The sequence below is a fragment of the Chelon labrosus genome (genome assembly GCF_963514085.1).
Source record: "Chelon labrosus genome assembly, chromosome: 11".
Classification (NCBI taxonomy): domain Eukaryota; kingdom Metazoa; phylum Chordata; class Actinopteri; order Mugiliformes; family Mugilidae; genus Chelon; species Chelon labrosus.
The window spans coordinates 19,111,100-19,123,779 of NC_140344.1; the positions used below are offsets into that span (position 1 = coordinate 19,111,100).

General features: G+C 41.9%; 1 protein-coding gene across 4 annotated transcripts in view; it reads right to left on the bottom strand.

Annotated features, from left to right (window-relative positions):
* banp (BTG3 associated nuclear protein) overlaps window positions 1-12,680 on the bottom strand; it is a 58,228-nt gene that overhangs the window by 3,945 nt on the left and 41,603 nt on the right. For all 4 annotated transcript variants that reach the window (XM_084555867.1, XM_084555866.1, XM_084555868.1 and 1 more), the window contains one exon: window positions 4,075-4,215. In XM_084555867.1, the coding sequence (XP_084411993.1) occupies window positions 4,075-4,215 (141 nt within the window). The remainder of the gene's footprint in view (window positions 1-4,074; window positions 4,216-12,680) is intronic.

The window sequence follows — 12,680 nt, forward strand, 5'->3', positions numbered from 1 at the left end:
GACGAGAGCGTCATGAGTCAGTCCTGGATGATGACCACGAAGAGTGACTCACAGCTTCCTCAGACGCACGCCAAAGGTTCCCTCAAACGCACCTGCAGCATTTAATCCTCCCTTCAGCCCAGTGTGCTGTCACTAGACAACGGCGTTGACTGGAGCACAGCTGCACCATTGCAGAACACACAATGCAAAAAAATAATATGAGCCTGACACATTGTAAGCACTGGCGCTACAGAAGCCAAGTAAAACTCATATGAATCGATGTTTTTCATAAAGAAACAAAGGCGCTGTGCGTGTTAACCTCTGGTAGCGAGTTCATTTGGAAATAGTGGTTCAAACTGGATCAGACTGTTTTAAAGTCGATCAGTAACGGTTCGGTTTGTGAACCAGCTTTTTCGAACTTTTAAGAAATCTCCTTAACCCGGGCTGTTCGTTAGTCTAGACCTCGGAGCTGAGCTGGATACACAACATGTACAAAACACGCGTTTGTCAACAACGTGTAGCAAAGCTGCTCGGGATACAAAATATGATTTTTTTGTGTCGCGCTCTACTTCATCTGTGTGATGGAAACTATTAAATAAAAACAGAGGAGAGATAAATAAACACAAAAGCCTAAGTAATTTTTCAGTAAGTTGTATAAATGCTTCCATATGTCTGGAAACAGATGAGAGCCAGTCTCGATTCAACACTTTTTTTTTTTTTTTTTTTTTTTTTTTTAGAAAAAGAACAGCTCTAAACTTTCTCTGAACTTCGAACTGAAAGTCAGCATTATTTACACTCTTGGACATCAAAACCCAACTGTGATAATAACCCACCCTGTACCAGGCAGGCCAAGCCATGTGTCTAAATAGTCAACGCTTTTCTGTGCCTTTTTGTTTTCTTCCCACCCATGTGTCTTAATGGGCCCTTACACTGTAAGCCGCTAAAATAATATATATTGTGACATATTATTTTCGCGCCTAAAGAGTTTGATCAATAGACACCATATTGTTAACAAGCGGTTTCAATCTGTCTTTGAGCATGTCCATATGCATCTACCAAACCTCAGCTTTAAAGAACAGCACACTGATGGCTGCTCAGACCTGTGTCAGCTTTGTTGATTTCTGTCAAGATCTGTCTAAAGTCAAACATAAGGATCAAAAACTGGGACTTTTTTGGCCTAAAAGTCGTTTCAAACAAACCAGTTGAGTAAACAAACAGTTTGATTGTTCGCTGCGCCAAGCAACATGGAGCACAGATCTTGAAATACAATACGTGGAGTGGCAATCACTGTTTCAGCTCAAATAAAAAAAAAAAAAAAAGCATTTCAGGGTCATGTGATTGTGTATGATCCACGCCTATAATTGTTTTAATTATTGCAAGATGTTTTAACTACCTCCACACTCGCAGTGGAACCAATTACCTAGACAACTGTGGACAACAAAAAAGACAACAAAAGAGGCTCAGAGGAAGTTTGTCAGAGTCTCATCAGCACATTCGCTCTCTTTGAGTCTCACAAAGAGGTAAATATAATCTGACGCAAATATAAAGCCTTCAAGGAGATCCATATCGAGACTGGAGCGACATTTTGCACAGCTACAAGTAATTTGAAGTTCGCTCTGTTTACACTATAACAACACAAGCAAGACTGGACTCGCATCCAAGGTAATCATTACAGCGTGCGCTTCAGAGAAAGAAGCACCAGAGAGAATATGTGATATTCAACATATTTGGGGGAAAACAAAAGCAGAGAGGACAATGGAAAAGCGCTGCTTCTTTTATGTTCCTCACGGAGTTAAAGCGACCACTTCAAAGACCAGCGCACCGTTTGCATGAACACCATCCTGATTCCACATGTGCCGGTGGCTCTAAACGCTCATCAAGGGATTTGGGGCGTATTTACTAAGTACCACTCTTCTCCGAGTTACCCTCCGTTTACTCCACGACATTATGTTTAATTACTGTTTGTCCAAAGACCAACCATAATGACTAAGAGTTAAGGGTTTTGTATTGAAGCAACAGTATGACAAAAATGGAAAAGCAGCCTCATTGTACTTGTAAGTAGTTTAGCAAAACTGACGAAATTACACTCGTATTTCTATTTCAACACCACGATAAGTGATATAAACAGTGGCACACTTAGCACTCCGGGTTTGTGTATCACGCTCTACATCTGAATACTAGACTTTATAGCAGACAGTTTGGTTTCGCAAGCACTCGTCCTCCTACTCCTCCACTCTGGTGCTCAACACTGGAGCCCCCCCAGGGTTGTGTGTCTGTAATACCAGACATGGAGAGAACTTTACTGTTTAGTTTGCAGAGAGAATATGATAATATTGGAGGAAATCAACAATCTTGAGATGTGGTTCACAGAGAACAAGCTGCTGCTCGGTGTGATTTAGGTTTAGTGTCAAAACACTCAAGACACACAAGACTGCACTTATCAAGGAAACTTACAAAAGCTAAATTCTATAAATTCTGAGCAACATATATGGACTATTTCTGTCATTTAAACGTTAAATTAGATCTCAAATGAAATATTCCATGACACATACGGCCACATTATGGAGACCATCAAACCATTATATTACAGAACAAGACTGCATGTCACAGCCTTATTTCTAATAAAGGAAAAAAACAAATAAAAAATGTATGAATTCCTAAAACTAACACATACATGTATATATACATATGGAAGGGCAGAAATTATGAGGTCTCTTTTAATTCTTGGGTGGCTGAAGCTGAATTTCTCAAGATGAAGTGCATTTGCTCCTGGACATCCCTTTTAGAAGTGTTTGTATTTTCAACTTCTGAGACATCTTTCAGATGTTTCGGAGCTTGACTCAAGCGCAACGAATTCAATGACTGTATCGTGTGGAAAAATAAGCAGATAGCCAGACGGACGATGTGAGGTGACTAGCTGTCCCGGCACGTTCATATTTTTGGATTGGCATGTAATTCTCCTTTGCTGAGTCACCAGTACAGACGATTAAAAAGTGTGATGAATATAAACCCAAAGGTAGAACATTGTGTATGTCATTTCAGGCAATAACTATGAGCTCGGAGGTGCACTGCAGGACGGTTACATAAGCTCAATCAAATTGCATTTGCTTTCCCTTTTCTGTCATTTTTTATGCTCCACATAAAAACTAAATAGTGTTTTAGACATGTCACTGGTTGACAAATAGACTTCAGTGCAGTGTATATTTGGATTTTCTTATTTATATTAGGAATACATGTGGCGGTTTCTTGTTTATTTGGATAGCCAAGGTACTTTGAATTCGCTCTGGCTGTCAGAAACAGCTGATAAATACAGCGTAATTATTTCCGTTTGACATAATCCGATCAGCCACAACATTAAAACCACTGACAGGCGAGGTGAATAACACTAAACATCTTGTCACAATTCAATATTCTGCTGGGAAACTTTTGGACCTGGCATTCCTGTGGATGTTACTTAGACATGTAGCAGCCATGTAGACCAGACCAGGCACCCTCACCACATAGCAATGACGCTCCTAACTAACTTAAAAAAAAGAAAAGAATAACAGCACATGGTGTTGGCCTGGCCTCCAAATTCACTAGATCCCAAACTGGAACAAGCCAAAGACCCCCCACTATCAACATTCTGGTGCCAGACACCACAGGACACCCTCAGACGGCCCATGTCCATTCTCTGATGAGTCACAAGTGTTTTGGAGGGAGACCTACAAAATATCGGGAAGGTGGTCGTAATGTTATGCCTGATCAGTGCACCGGACTCACACATTTGAGTTGCAGTGAAGTTGCGTTCAAAATTAAACTTGCAACTCCAAATTTCCATAAGAAAAAAGATATAAATAAATACTGTACTTCACAAATTAATGGCATCACGGATGACTGATTTCACTGCTGATTTATGTAGTTTAAATTGAAGGAAAAGAAGTGGGAAACACAGCTGTTTATTGTGGACAGGCTAAAAATTAAACACATGTGAAATGGAACTGATCTACATTACTACTGGGGGTCTGTTCCAGCTTAAGCTCTTGAAATATTTCCCAGTCTGTGTATATGTGTACAGCTGCCTGGAAGCGTTTTTCATGGTGTGTATTGCTTTACCTGTACGGCAGCTGTGTGATCTGCAACAGGGGCTAGTTGGACGTACTGCACTTGGATGTCAGGGGGCAGGGGGGAGCCCTCCACCGCCGTGGCTCCCCCATCAGCTGACGCGACAGCTATCAGCTGAGCTCCACGCAGCACCTAGAGCAGACAAGGAGGGAGAGGGCAGAAGAATAGTTAACTATACGTGAGATTTTCTCAGCATTCATCAGCAGCCATGAGTTACTCTGTTCTCACTTCCACAAGTGTGATAGCTCTGACACCCCCAGATAAGCTTCATGTGGTTTAGGAATCAACAATCTGACAAACGGCTGTGATTTACTGTACACACAACTGGAAACAAGAACCAAATAAAAACAACCAGGAGAATACCTCATTTCCAGTCAGATGTGTTTACGTTCTCTTATTGATTACAGTCATCACTGAATACAAGATAACAAAAGGACGCACCACGAAACTCTGCGGCAAGGAAAGAGCCACGCAGTGGTATCAGAGTGACATAAATAAATATTTCATCCCCACTGTTCTCACTCCTCCACCACCCTTTGTTTATGCATCAAGTTGGAGAGGAATTTTATGGCGCATTCAATTCAATTAAGTTTTGTTTTCCTGTACTCCACAACACGATATGCTAGTTAGTACTCATTTTTTATTGCTTTTGTCTCAATTTAGTCATATTTAAAGGAAACCAAGGCGAGTTGGCAGAGAATGGTTATTGAGACATTGCAGGGGATCCTAATTTCCCACAGCGTTGAAAGTCAGCCAGGCGACATTAGAGCTCTGCGGTTTTGACGCACTAATTACAGAGGAGCAGAGCAGCTGGAGTGTTGGTGAGTATTCCTATAGTCTGTTAAGGCTTTTCCTATAGATAGACTGTAACCACAAACACTGGAAATGGCATCTGCATGTTTACACGTGCGCAAGGTTTCACACACACACACTTGTGTTTCTATCTTTGTGAGGACCTTCCACTGACATAATGCATTCCCTAGCCCCTTACCTTAAACCGAACCGTCTCAGCTAAGTGCCCAACCCTAACCTTCACCCTAACCATAACCCAACTGGGACCCACAACTTACCGAAAACAAAGCCCCCCCACACACACACGCATACGCAGATGCTCCGAGATTAGCAGAGCACTGCAGTTAATTTGGCTAGCATAACTCCCATGCGACAACAGGCATACAAATTAACATACAATCATCCTGTCAACACAAACACACCAAGATGTATGGAGGGAAACATTCACTCAACTTTGTACTTGTGCGGGTTCGTTTCAATCAGATAGAGGTCAGAGACCACGCTACCGCCCTCCGGTGTGGCCCAGAGCATTTCAACAATAAGTTTCTCACAGCAGGGATTACTGGTTTGAAGTAAGGTATTTATACTTGAGTTGACATCATTCTCTCATTTATGTTTTTTTTTAAATAGTTTCATGGCCTCAGACTGAACGCAGATCGTTTTTTTGCTGTCTCCCGTCTGGCAGATTTCACATGTAAGTTGTTACGTGGAGTCTCTGTCTCCAGCTGCACTTGGTGCTTGGACTGAATTGGTTGCGCTTAACAGACACTAAAACATTTAAGGGTGAACATGCAAGGCTGTAGAAAAGCCCAAACCTCAGTTGCAGATGATGTTTGGTGCCCCCTTACCCTTCCAGCCCTACCAAACACAGTCCCAGCTGCGAGTCAGACCATTGCTTTGAAGTTCTGAGTTGGTGATAGGCCCCCAGAGCTTCAGTTACCGCCCCTTCCCCTCTGGCAGTACCCACCAGGGAGACGCTTTGCCAGTTTCACCACAAAGTCTGCTGCCTCATCACCATAATGTGCCAGGCTCAGCCAGCCCGCTGGAAGTTATTAGCCTAAGAAGTCTGTCTGACTCACCCGATCAGACAACCAAGGCGCTTCAAGAACAGACACGGATTGAGGGCTGAGTGAGTTAGGGTCTTAATTTAGCAGAAGACTGTTACAGCTGGATCAAATGAATCGCACCGTTTGGTGACCCATAAAGCATTCCTGATCCTTTAGAACATTAGTCTTGAGGGTTGGTGTAAACAACAATTAGACAGTTAAAAGAATAGTTTGGCATGTTGAGAAATACCAAGGGTAGGCCTATACCAAGAGACTGTGTACTATTAATGTGAAGCCAGAGACAACGTCCTGTTAGCTCAGCATTAAGTTGGCCAGACAAAGCCAATCTTGCTAGGTCTCTGCTTCCACTCTTGATACCTGGTCTAAAGACAAGCTAACCGTCTCTTGGCTCTTGCCACAGCATATGTTTATTCAGCATATCAGAATGAATCGTACTGATCTATTAGCTCAATGATAACCCGTGAGAAAGCAAATATACAACCAGCTGCTTAATTATTTCTTCATGGCAAACATCCATAGAGATGAATCACTGTGTTCATTAGGACTGGGAATAAAACAAGACCGAACTGCCGAGAGATGAGCCCTGAGTGTCAGACCTCTGTTCGAATCCCGGCCACTGGACCGTTCGCCCCATATCATTCCCCTAATCTTCCCACATTTCCTGTCTTTCAATACGGGCAACAAGCCCAAAAGTAAATCAGACTCAAATGTGGCTTCTGCCAAGTGTTAGTCCGCCTGCAATGTCATCTATGTGTTTCAATGTCAATGTATATGATGAAGCGTCAGTACCGCCGAGCTGGTGTATTAAGTGTACAATTACGGAGGTTGAAGGGATGCTATGGTTGACATTTGAGATCGTAAACACTTGTCTCACTCAATTAGAGTCTCAACCTCCATTTGAGAGCAGTTTGCATTCTCAGCTGTGAGGAGCAGCACACAGAGGCTCACAAAAGCATTTACAGAGTTGGAACAGTGTGTGAGATCTCTGCAGCGATTACACAGGAACTTCTCGGGTCCACATCCTGTCCCACGACTTTCCTTGTCAGGACAACTTGCTTCCACTGTTTGGGCGTAAGACAGTCACGCTTGGCTTTAAAATATGAGTCAGTTCGAAGACCATCGAAAATGAAGATACTAATGATGTGTACTCAGAGGATGCGCGTCAGTCTCATGGCACTTTTCCCTATTAGCAAAAATTACTAATTTTCTTGCCTATAATTACCTCGATGTTGGAAATTCTTAAAAAACACTGTGTACTGATGATAATTACCTCTCATTCAGATAATAGGACACAATCATCATTAGGCGTGTTGGCAATGATGCAAAAACAATTGTAATACTTTATCAAGGAAATGTTTTATGAGGTAAACATGATTCTGCTTGTAGATTAGGCTGAATCAACAATGTTGGTAGTACAATAAAACAAGGTGAGAAATGTTTCAAATAAAATTCTTGGAGCGCACGAGTCTCCAGACGCCGAGGAACGGGATCAGTTTTCAACTAGGCGGTGGAATGACTCACTTAAAATGCAGTCCATTATATTAAATTTGATGTAGTGGGGTCAGTTTGTGAGAAACATGGGGCAAAACAATGGATCATAAGAGCATTTGTTAAGTTGGCCTCAAGGTTTTAGGGATTGGGGCCCTTACATAATAAAGCAGCACAATAGCGGAGAAGAGCACTGAACAAACAAGAGCATCTTAAATTCTCTGCAGGCTTTGTTAATTGCCATGGCCTTGAGGGGGAAAAAAAGAGAAAGAAAAAAATAAATCTTTTCCTGATGCAGTATTGGATCCAGGACACTAAAGATCCGCAGCAATGGGAGAGGAAAGACACACAAAAACAACAGCAGCTTAATGCAAAAAAACGACTCTAAGACTGTATGAAACTAACCACTGGATAAACGAGGCTTCATACCCAGTCTTCGTCTCTGCTTGTGTGAGAATTTTACTCCTCCATCTTCACATGAAACTAGTTAAACTTGAGTAATGAGGGCTTTAAGAAATAATGGGTCGTCCAGAACTAAAACAATGCCTCTGAACTCTCATCTCCGTCCCAGCTCACAGTAACACAAGATCAGCTTCCACGGTGCACAAACGTGGTGCAAGCTGGCATCCATTCCCAGGCTTACAGGAGGTCTCAGTTAAGCTCAGCTGTGCATCGGTTAACGCTATGAGTCACCCCGCTTAGAGTGCTTGAGTGTGTTTGTGTCTGAGTGAGTTTTAAAAGATTTTGCTTCCCTTGCTATAAGTACTCTGGAAACTCACATAACACCCGATACCCATTTATAAGAAACAAAAAAAAAAATAATAATCTATTCACACTCTTACTGCTCTGTAAGAAAAGAGACCCACACAAATCTGGATCCTATCATTCCCAAAGGAGTACCGCCTCTTCTTTCAGATCTGGAAAGAAAAAAAAAAAAAATAGAAAAGGATACCAAAAACAAAAAAAGCAAAAAAACTAACCAAAACAGGGAAACGAGAAAAGAAACATTTGGACTTTGGAGTGCCTGGAACTTCCTCTCAGTTTAACAGCCGTCAACAACATCTGCAACTGCCAACTCTGGACAGATGTCCAAACAGAAACACTAGCTCCGGGTGGGTAGGTGGGGTTAAAGTGGAGGAGTGGTGAGACTAATGCCTCGGTTCGACTTGGCCGTACAGATGCCCATAGACACAGCGGTGCTCTGAGAGCTTGTTTTGTGTCGACTGGGAAAAAGAACACACTGGCCTAAATGTGTCTCACTGCAGTCATTAACTCTTAGTTACACAGGCCTTTTATATTACCTCTGAGTCTGAAGGCTGTTCTGATTTCAGCTGGGCCACAGCTCATAATATGACTAAACAGAAAACACTGAGCCTGTGAGACAAATTATTTTAAAGTAAAATATGCGTGAGGTGTTTCATTTATCTCCAGAAACATGTTTAAACTTATTAGCACACATTAAGGATGGATCAGTTTCTCATCTCACCATTACTCTTTCAAACACATACTTGTTATGAAGGCTAGAAACGACCTTGTGACCCACGGCTTCCCATCTCCACCCACACCATGACACTGTTTCTACACCAGAGCGCAACACCTGCATCGAATCAAACCCTCCCTTGCATCCTTCGCTTTACAACTCCCACCAACAGACTCGGGAGTCAGACTCAGGCAGGGCTCAGGGAGGTTTTACGACAAAACCAGCTCGACTCGAGTTCTGATCCAGTGCAGCAAATCAAAAGGGGACTCGTGACAAAAATAACAGCTGTAATTAAGAATCGGGGCCCCTTAAAAAACAAAAAGGAAGAAAAATTCCACTGAAGGTTCTCTGTTCTCTAGCACAAACCTAAACTTGGCCTGGATGATTGACGAAGGCATTTTTACAGTGTCAGTAAATTTAATGATTTAAGATGATGACTTTATCGTGTTTTCAATTACCCTGTTTAATTCAATAGCGCCAGATGAGATGATATACACAGGTTGTAAAAGTCAACTAGCAAAATATCACAATGCACCAGATACCCATCACAACAAGTCATTTCATTTAGTATTGAGTAATAATTTGCAAACACAGAGTGATGGGGGCCAAAACATTCCTTAAATCAAATGTATTTTTCATGACACAACTCAAGTGATACATCATATTTTGTTTTCTGTTCTGACTTTTCCATTTCAATATCATAAACAATTGAAAATGCACTGGGAACAAAATCTTAAGCCTAGCCAGGTCCAAATGACCTGCGACTGACCTTTTAAGCTGCACAATGAAAGTTCCCAGCAACTGCTCTCACGTCTCAGATCTGCTGTGAAAGATATCTGTCAGCTTTAATCAGCACGTCGCGCATTGGAGTCTTTAACTCACTGAGGCAACAGATCTATGACATAAAAACTCTGTTTTACTGCTGGATGAGGTTCTTTACTAACAAAATTGTCGCAGTAAAGAGGATGAATTGGGGACATCTTTCCAACAGCTGTCAAAGATGTATTTTGTGCCTATTTTATATGTGGACAGCTTTTCTCATGTTGCACACTCCAACAATTACTTCATCAATACCATACCATCCCAACTTTTGCTTGAGAACTTTTACTCCTAATTAATATGGTTGTCACCATGTTAAACCAAATTAACATATGCTTGAAAACTGTCTGCGTGCCACAGTTTTTGAACATCGCTGTAACTAAGCCGTCATCTAAGAATCCTACCATGAGTCTTAGCCAATTAGAGACTAATATCCAAAATTGTTTTTTTATTTCTAAAATTCTACACATAAATGTTGTTGTTGCATGTCCCGTTTCTGTAACAAAAAAAAAAAAATGTTGACTTGAAAGTGGTTTTACCTGGATAACATCAACCCAGAGTCTATGGACATTCACTGCACTGGAACGGACTAGAGCTGCATTGCTTTTTAAAAATGTGCCTGCCAGGAATGGACAGATTTGCATATGGCCATAATAACACTACCCTGGAAGCAATAAAAATTCAAATGGCATCTGGCTTGACTGCAGTTTTGCACCCAATGGCACACACTGCCGCAGCAGCCTGAGGAACAAATCAAGCCATCTAACGGAAGTTTGACTTTTATTAGTTTCTTTCTTTGACATGACCAATGCAGTGATCAAATAAATAGTGGAATGGCTAATAGTTACTAGCTTCCAAAAGTACTTCAGATCAGGTGGTATGGTTACAGTACAGTGACATTCTGGGATGAGAATGAGATGCTGAAGACGCACGCATACCTGCAAGGTAGCTATAACAGGGCTCATTAGCAACGGTTCCTACTGAGATGCCACTTAAATTGTCGACTGGCAGTGTAAGGGGAAGAGGGTTGCAGTCACTGAGGTTGGTACATTTTGAGACATTCCAGAGGAGCGAAGCATGGCAGCTCTTGAGGGCCTCCTAACAGTCTGGGGACCCATCCAGTCGCCTGCCATTCCTATTTGGGGATGTTTAACTGTAATTGTGACACAACGTTCAGGTAAAATATGACGGCTGCTTGTCTGAACAACTTCAGACTTAACACTGCATGTCCTTGGATCCCCGGCGAGACGCTGGGGGACTGGCAAGGCAGGGTTGCACTAGGCCTGTGTTGATGGTGAGTCACACAGAAATGCATCTAAACCATCTGGTTTCCTTTACTCACATGAAGCAGCCCTGACTTTGCCCACGAAGACAAAAGAAAAAACTACTGGGGGTACCCTCCTCTGCACCACTCTGAAATGCCGTTAAAAACATACACCCACACCATCATCGTGAAGGATTCCCCAATAAGTGGCCTTTTATCTCCAGACCATGCCACAAGGACACAAAGCAGACCACTACTCCTTTGAAACATGATCCGCAACTAGGCCTCTAAATCCTTGAATGCTTACGTACATCCCACTTACACTAAACATTGGTCGTAAAACATCTTGTTTGTATCTTTTTGTCTCATTTGTATTCTCCCCAAACACTGAATCATAGAAATCTCAACAACCCCTTACACCGTAGAAATAACATTCTTAAGCAGTAAGAGGGAAAGATGACAACTGAGGCCACATGCCAGCGGTTTGATTCCAGCACATATCACACCCTAAGTCTGCAAGGTTAAGTCTACATGTTGTTCCAATGTCTGCTTTGTGTGCTGAAATGACAAACCGAAGATACACGTACATGCCAGACTTGTGATTGTACTAATTCGGCCTCAAGTACAAGAGCCGTTCAGAAAAGCTCTACATATTAACTTAAGTCTCTCTCTTAAGGATTTTGTTTACATGTCTGGCTCCGTGTTCTCTTATCCTCTCCATTTACCAACCCTTGAAGCTCCCCACACCAACTCTCTAAAATCATTTGTATTGTTTCTGATTCTGTTTACAGGTCCTGGCGGCAGAGATGAGGGACCGGTGCCGAGCTGGACTCAGTTCTGTGACCCAGTTCCCACACTGACCATGAAACAGTGTCACTTGGGATGATACAACAGATGCACCAAAACATGTGCTGACAGGATGGCTGAGGTTCAGCTAGGGGGAGGAAAAGAGGAAGGGAGACTCTTGACAAAGGCATCTAAAGCCCCTTTTGGGCGGCGATCAGGTCCATCATCGTCAAACAATGACAGGATCAGTAAATTTGGAAAATCTTTATAGTTGTCTCTTGAGATGTGTCACATTGTTCAGATGGTCATTGGTTTAAAGCTATTCAACAGGGAGAGTCCTCTGAAAAGCTTACTCAATCGTAGATGTGATTTTATTATTTATTTACTTATTTACCTATTACTTACCTATTGGCTTACACTCATAATAACCAGCGTCAATCTAAGGAAAGATTAGTTTTTAAGGTGGAAACCATTTGGGTATATATTCTGCGTATCATTCGTCCACTTTCTCTCACCCCCCCAATCCCTGATTCTTTTCACTGTTGTTGACTAATGAATGCCAAAAAACTCAAACAAACAAAAAAAAAAAAAAAAAAACACTGGAGGTCACCAAGACAGCACTGAAGCCTCTTAGGGTAGCTGATATCTAACAGTCCTATGTTTTACTTTCCATTTGAAATAAACCCTATTTTATAAAGTGTGCTGAAACAAATGGCTAAGAAAAAAATAGGTTATCTGAGGCCATTGTGAGCACAATGTATTTGCTTGAGCCAGGAAATGCTCCAGCAGGGGGCACAATCCCCTTCTATGTTTTTATATGGCACCTGGTATCATGCATTTGTTTTAGTGTGTTTTTGTCAGATACACAGCTCAGCTGGTGTCAGTTTTTAATCAACAGGAC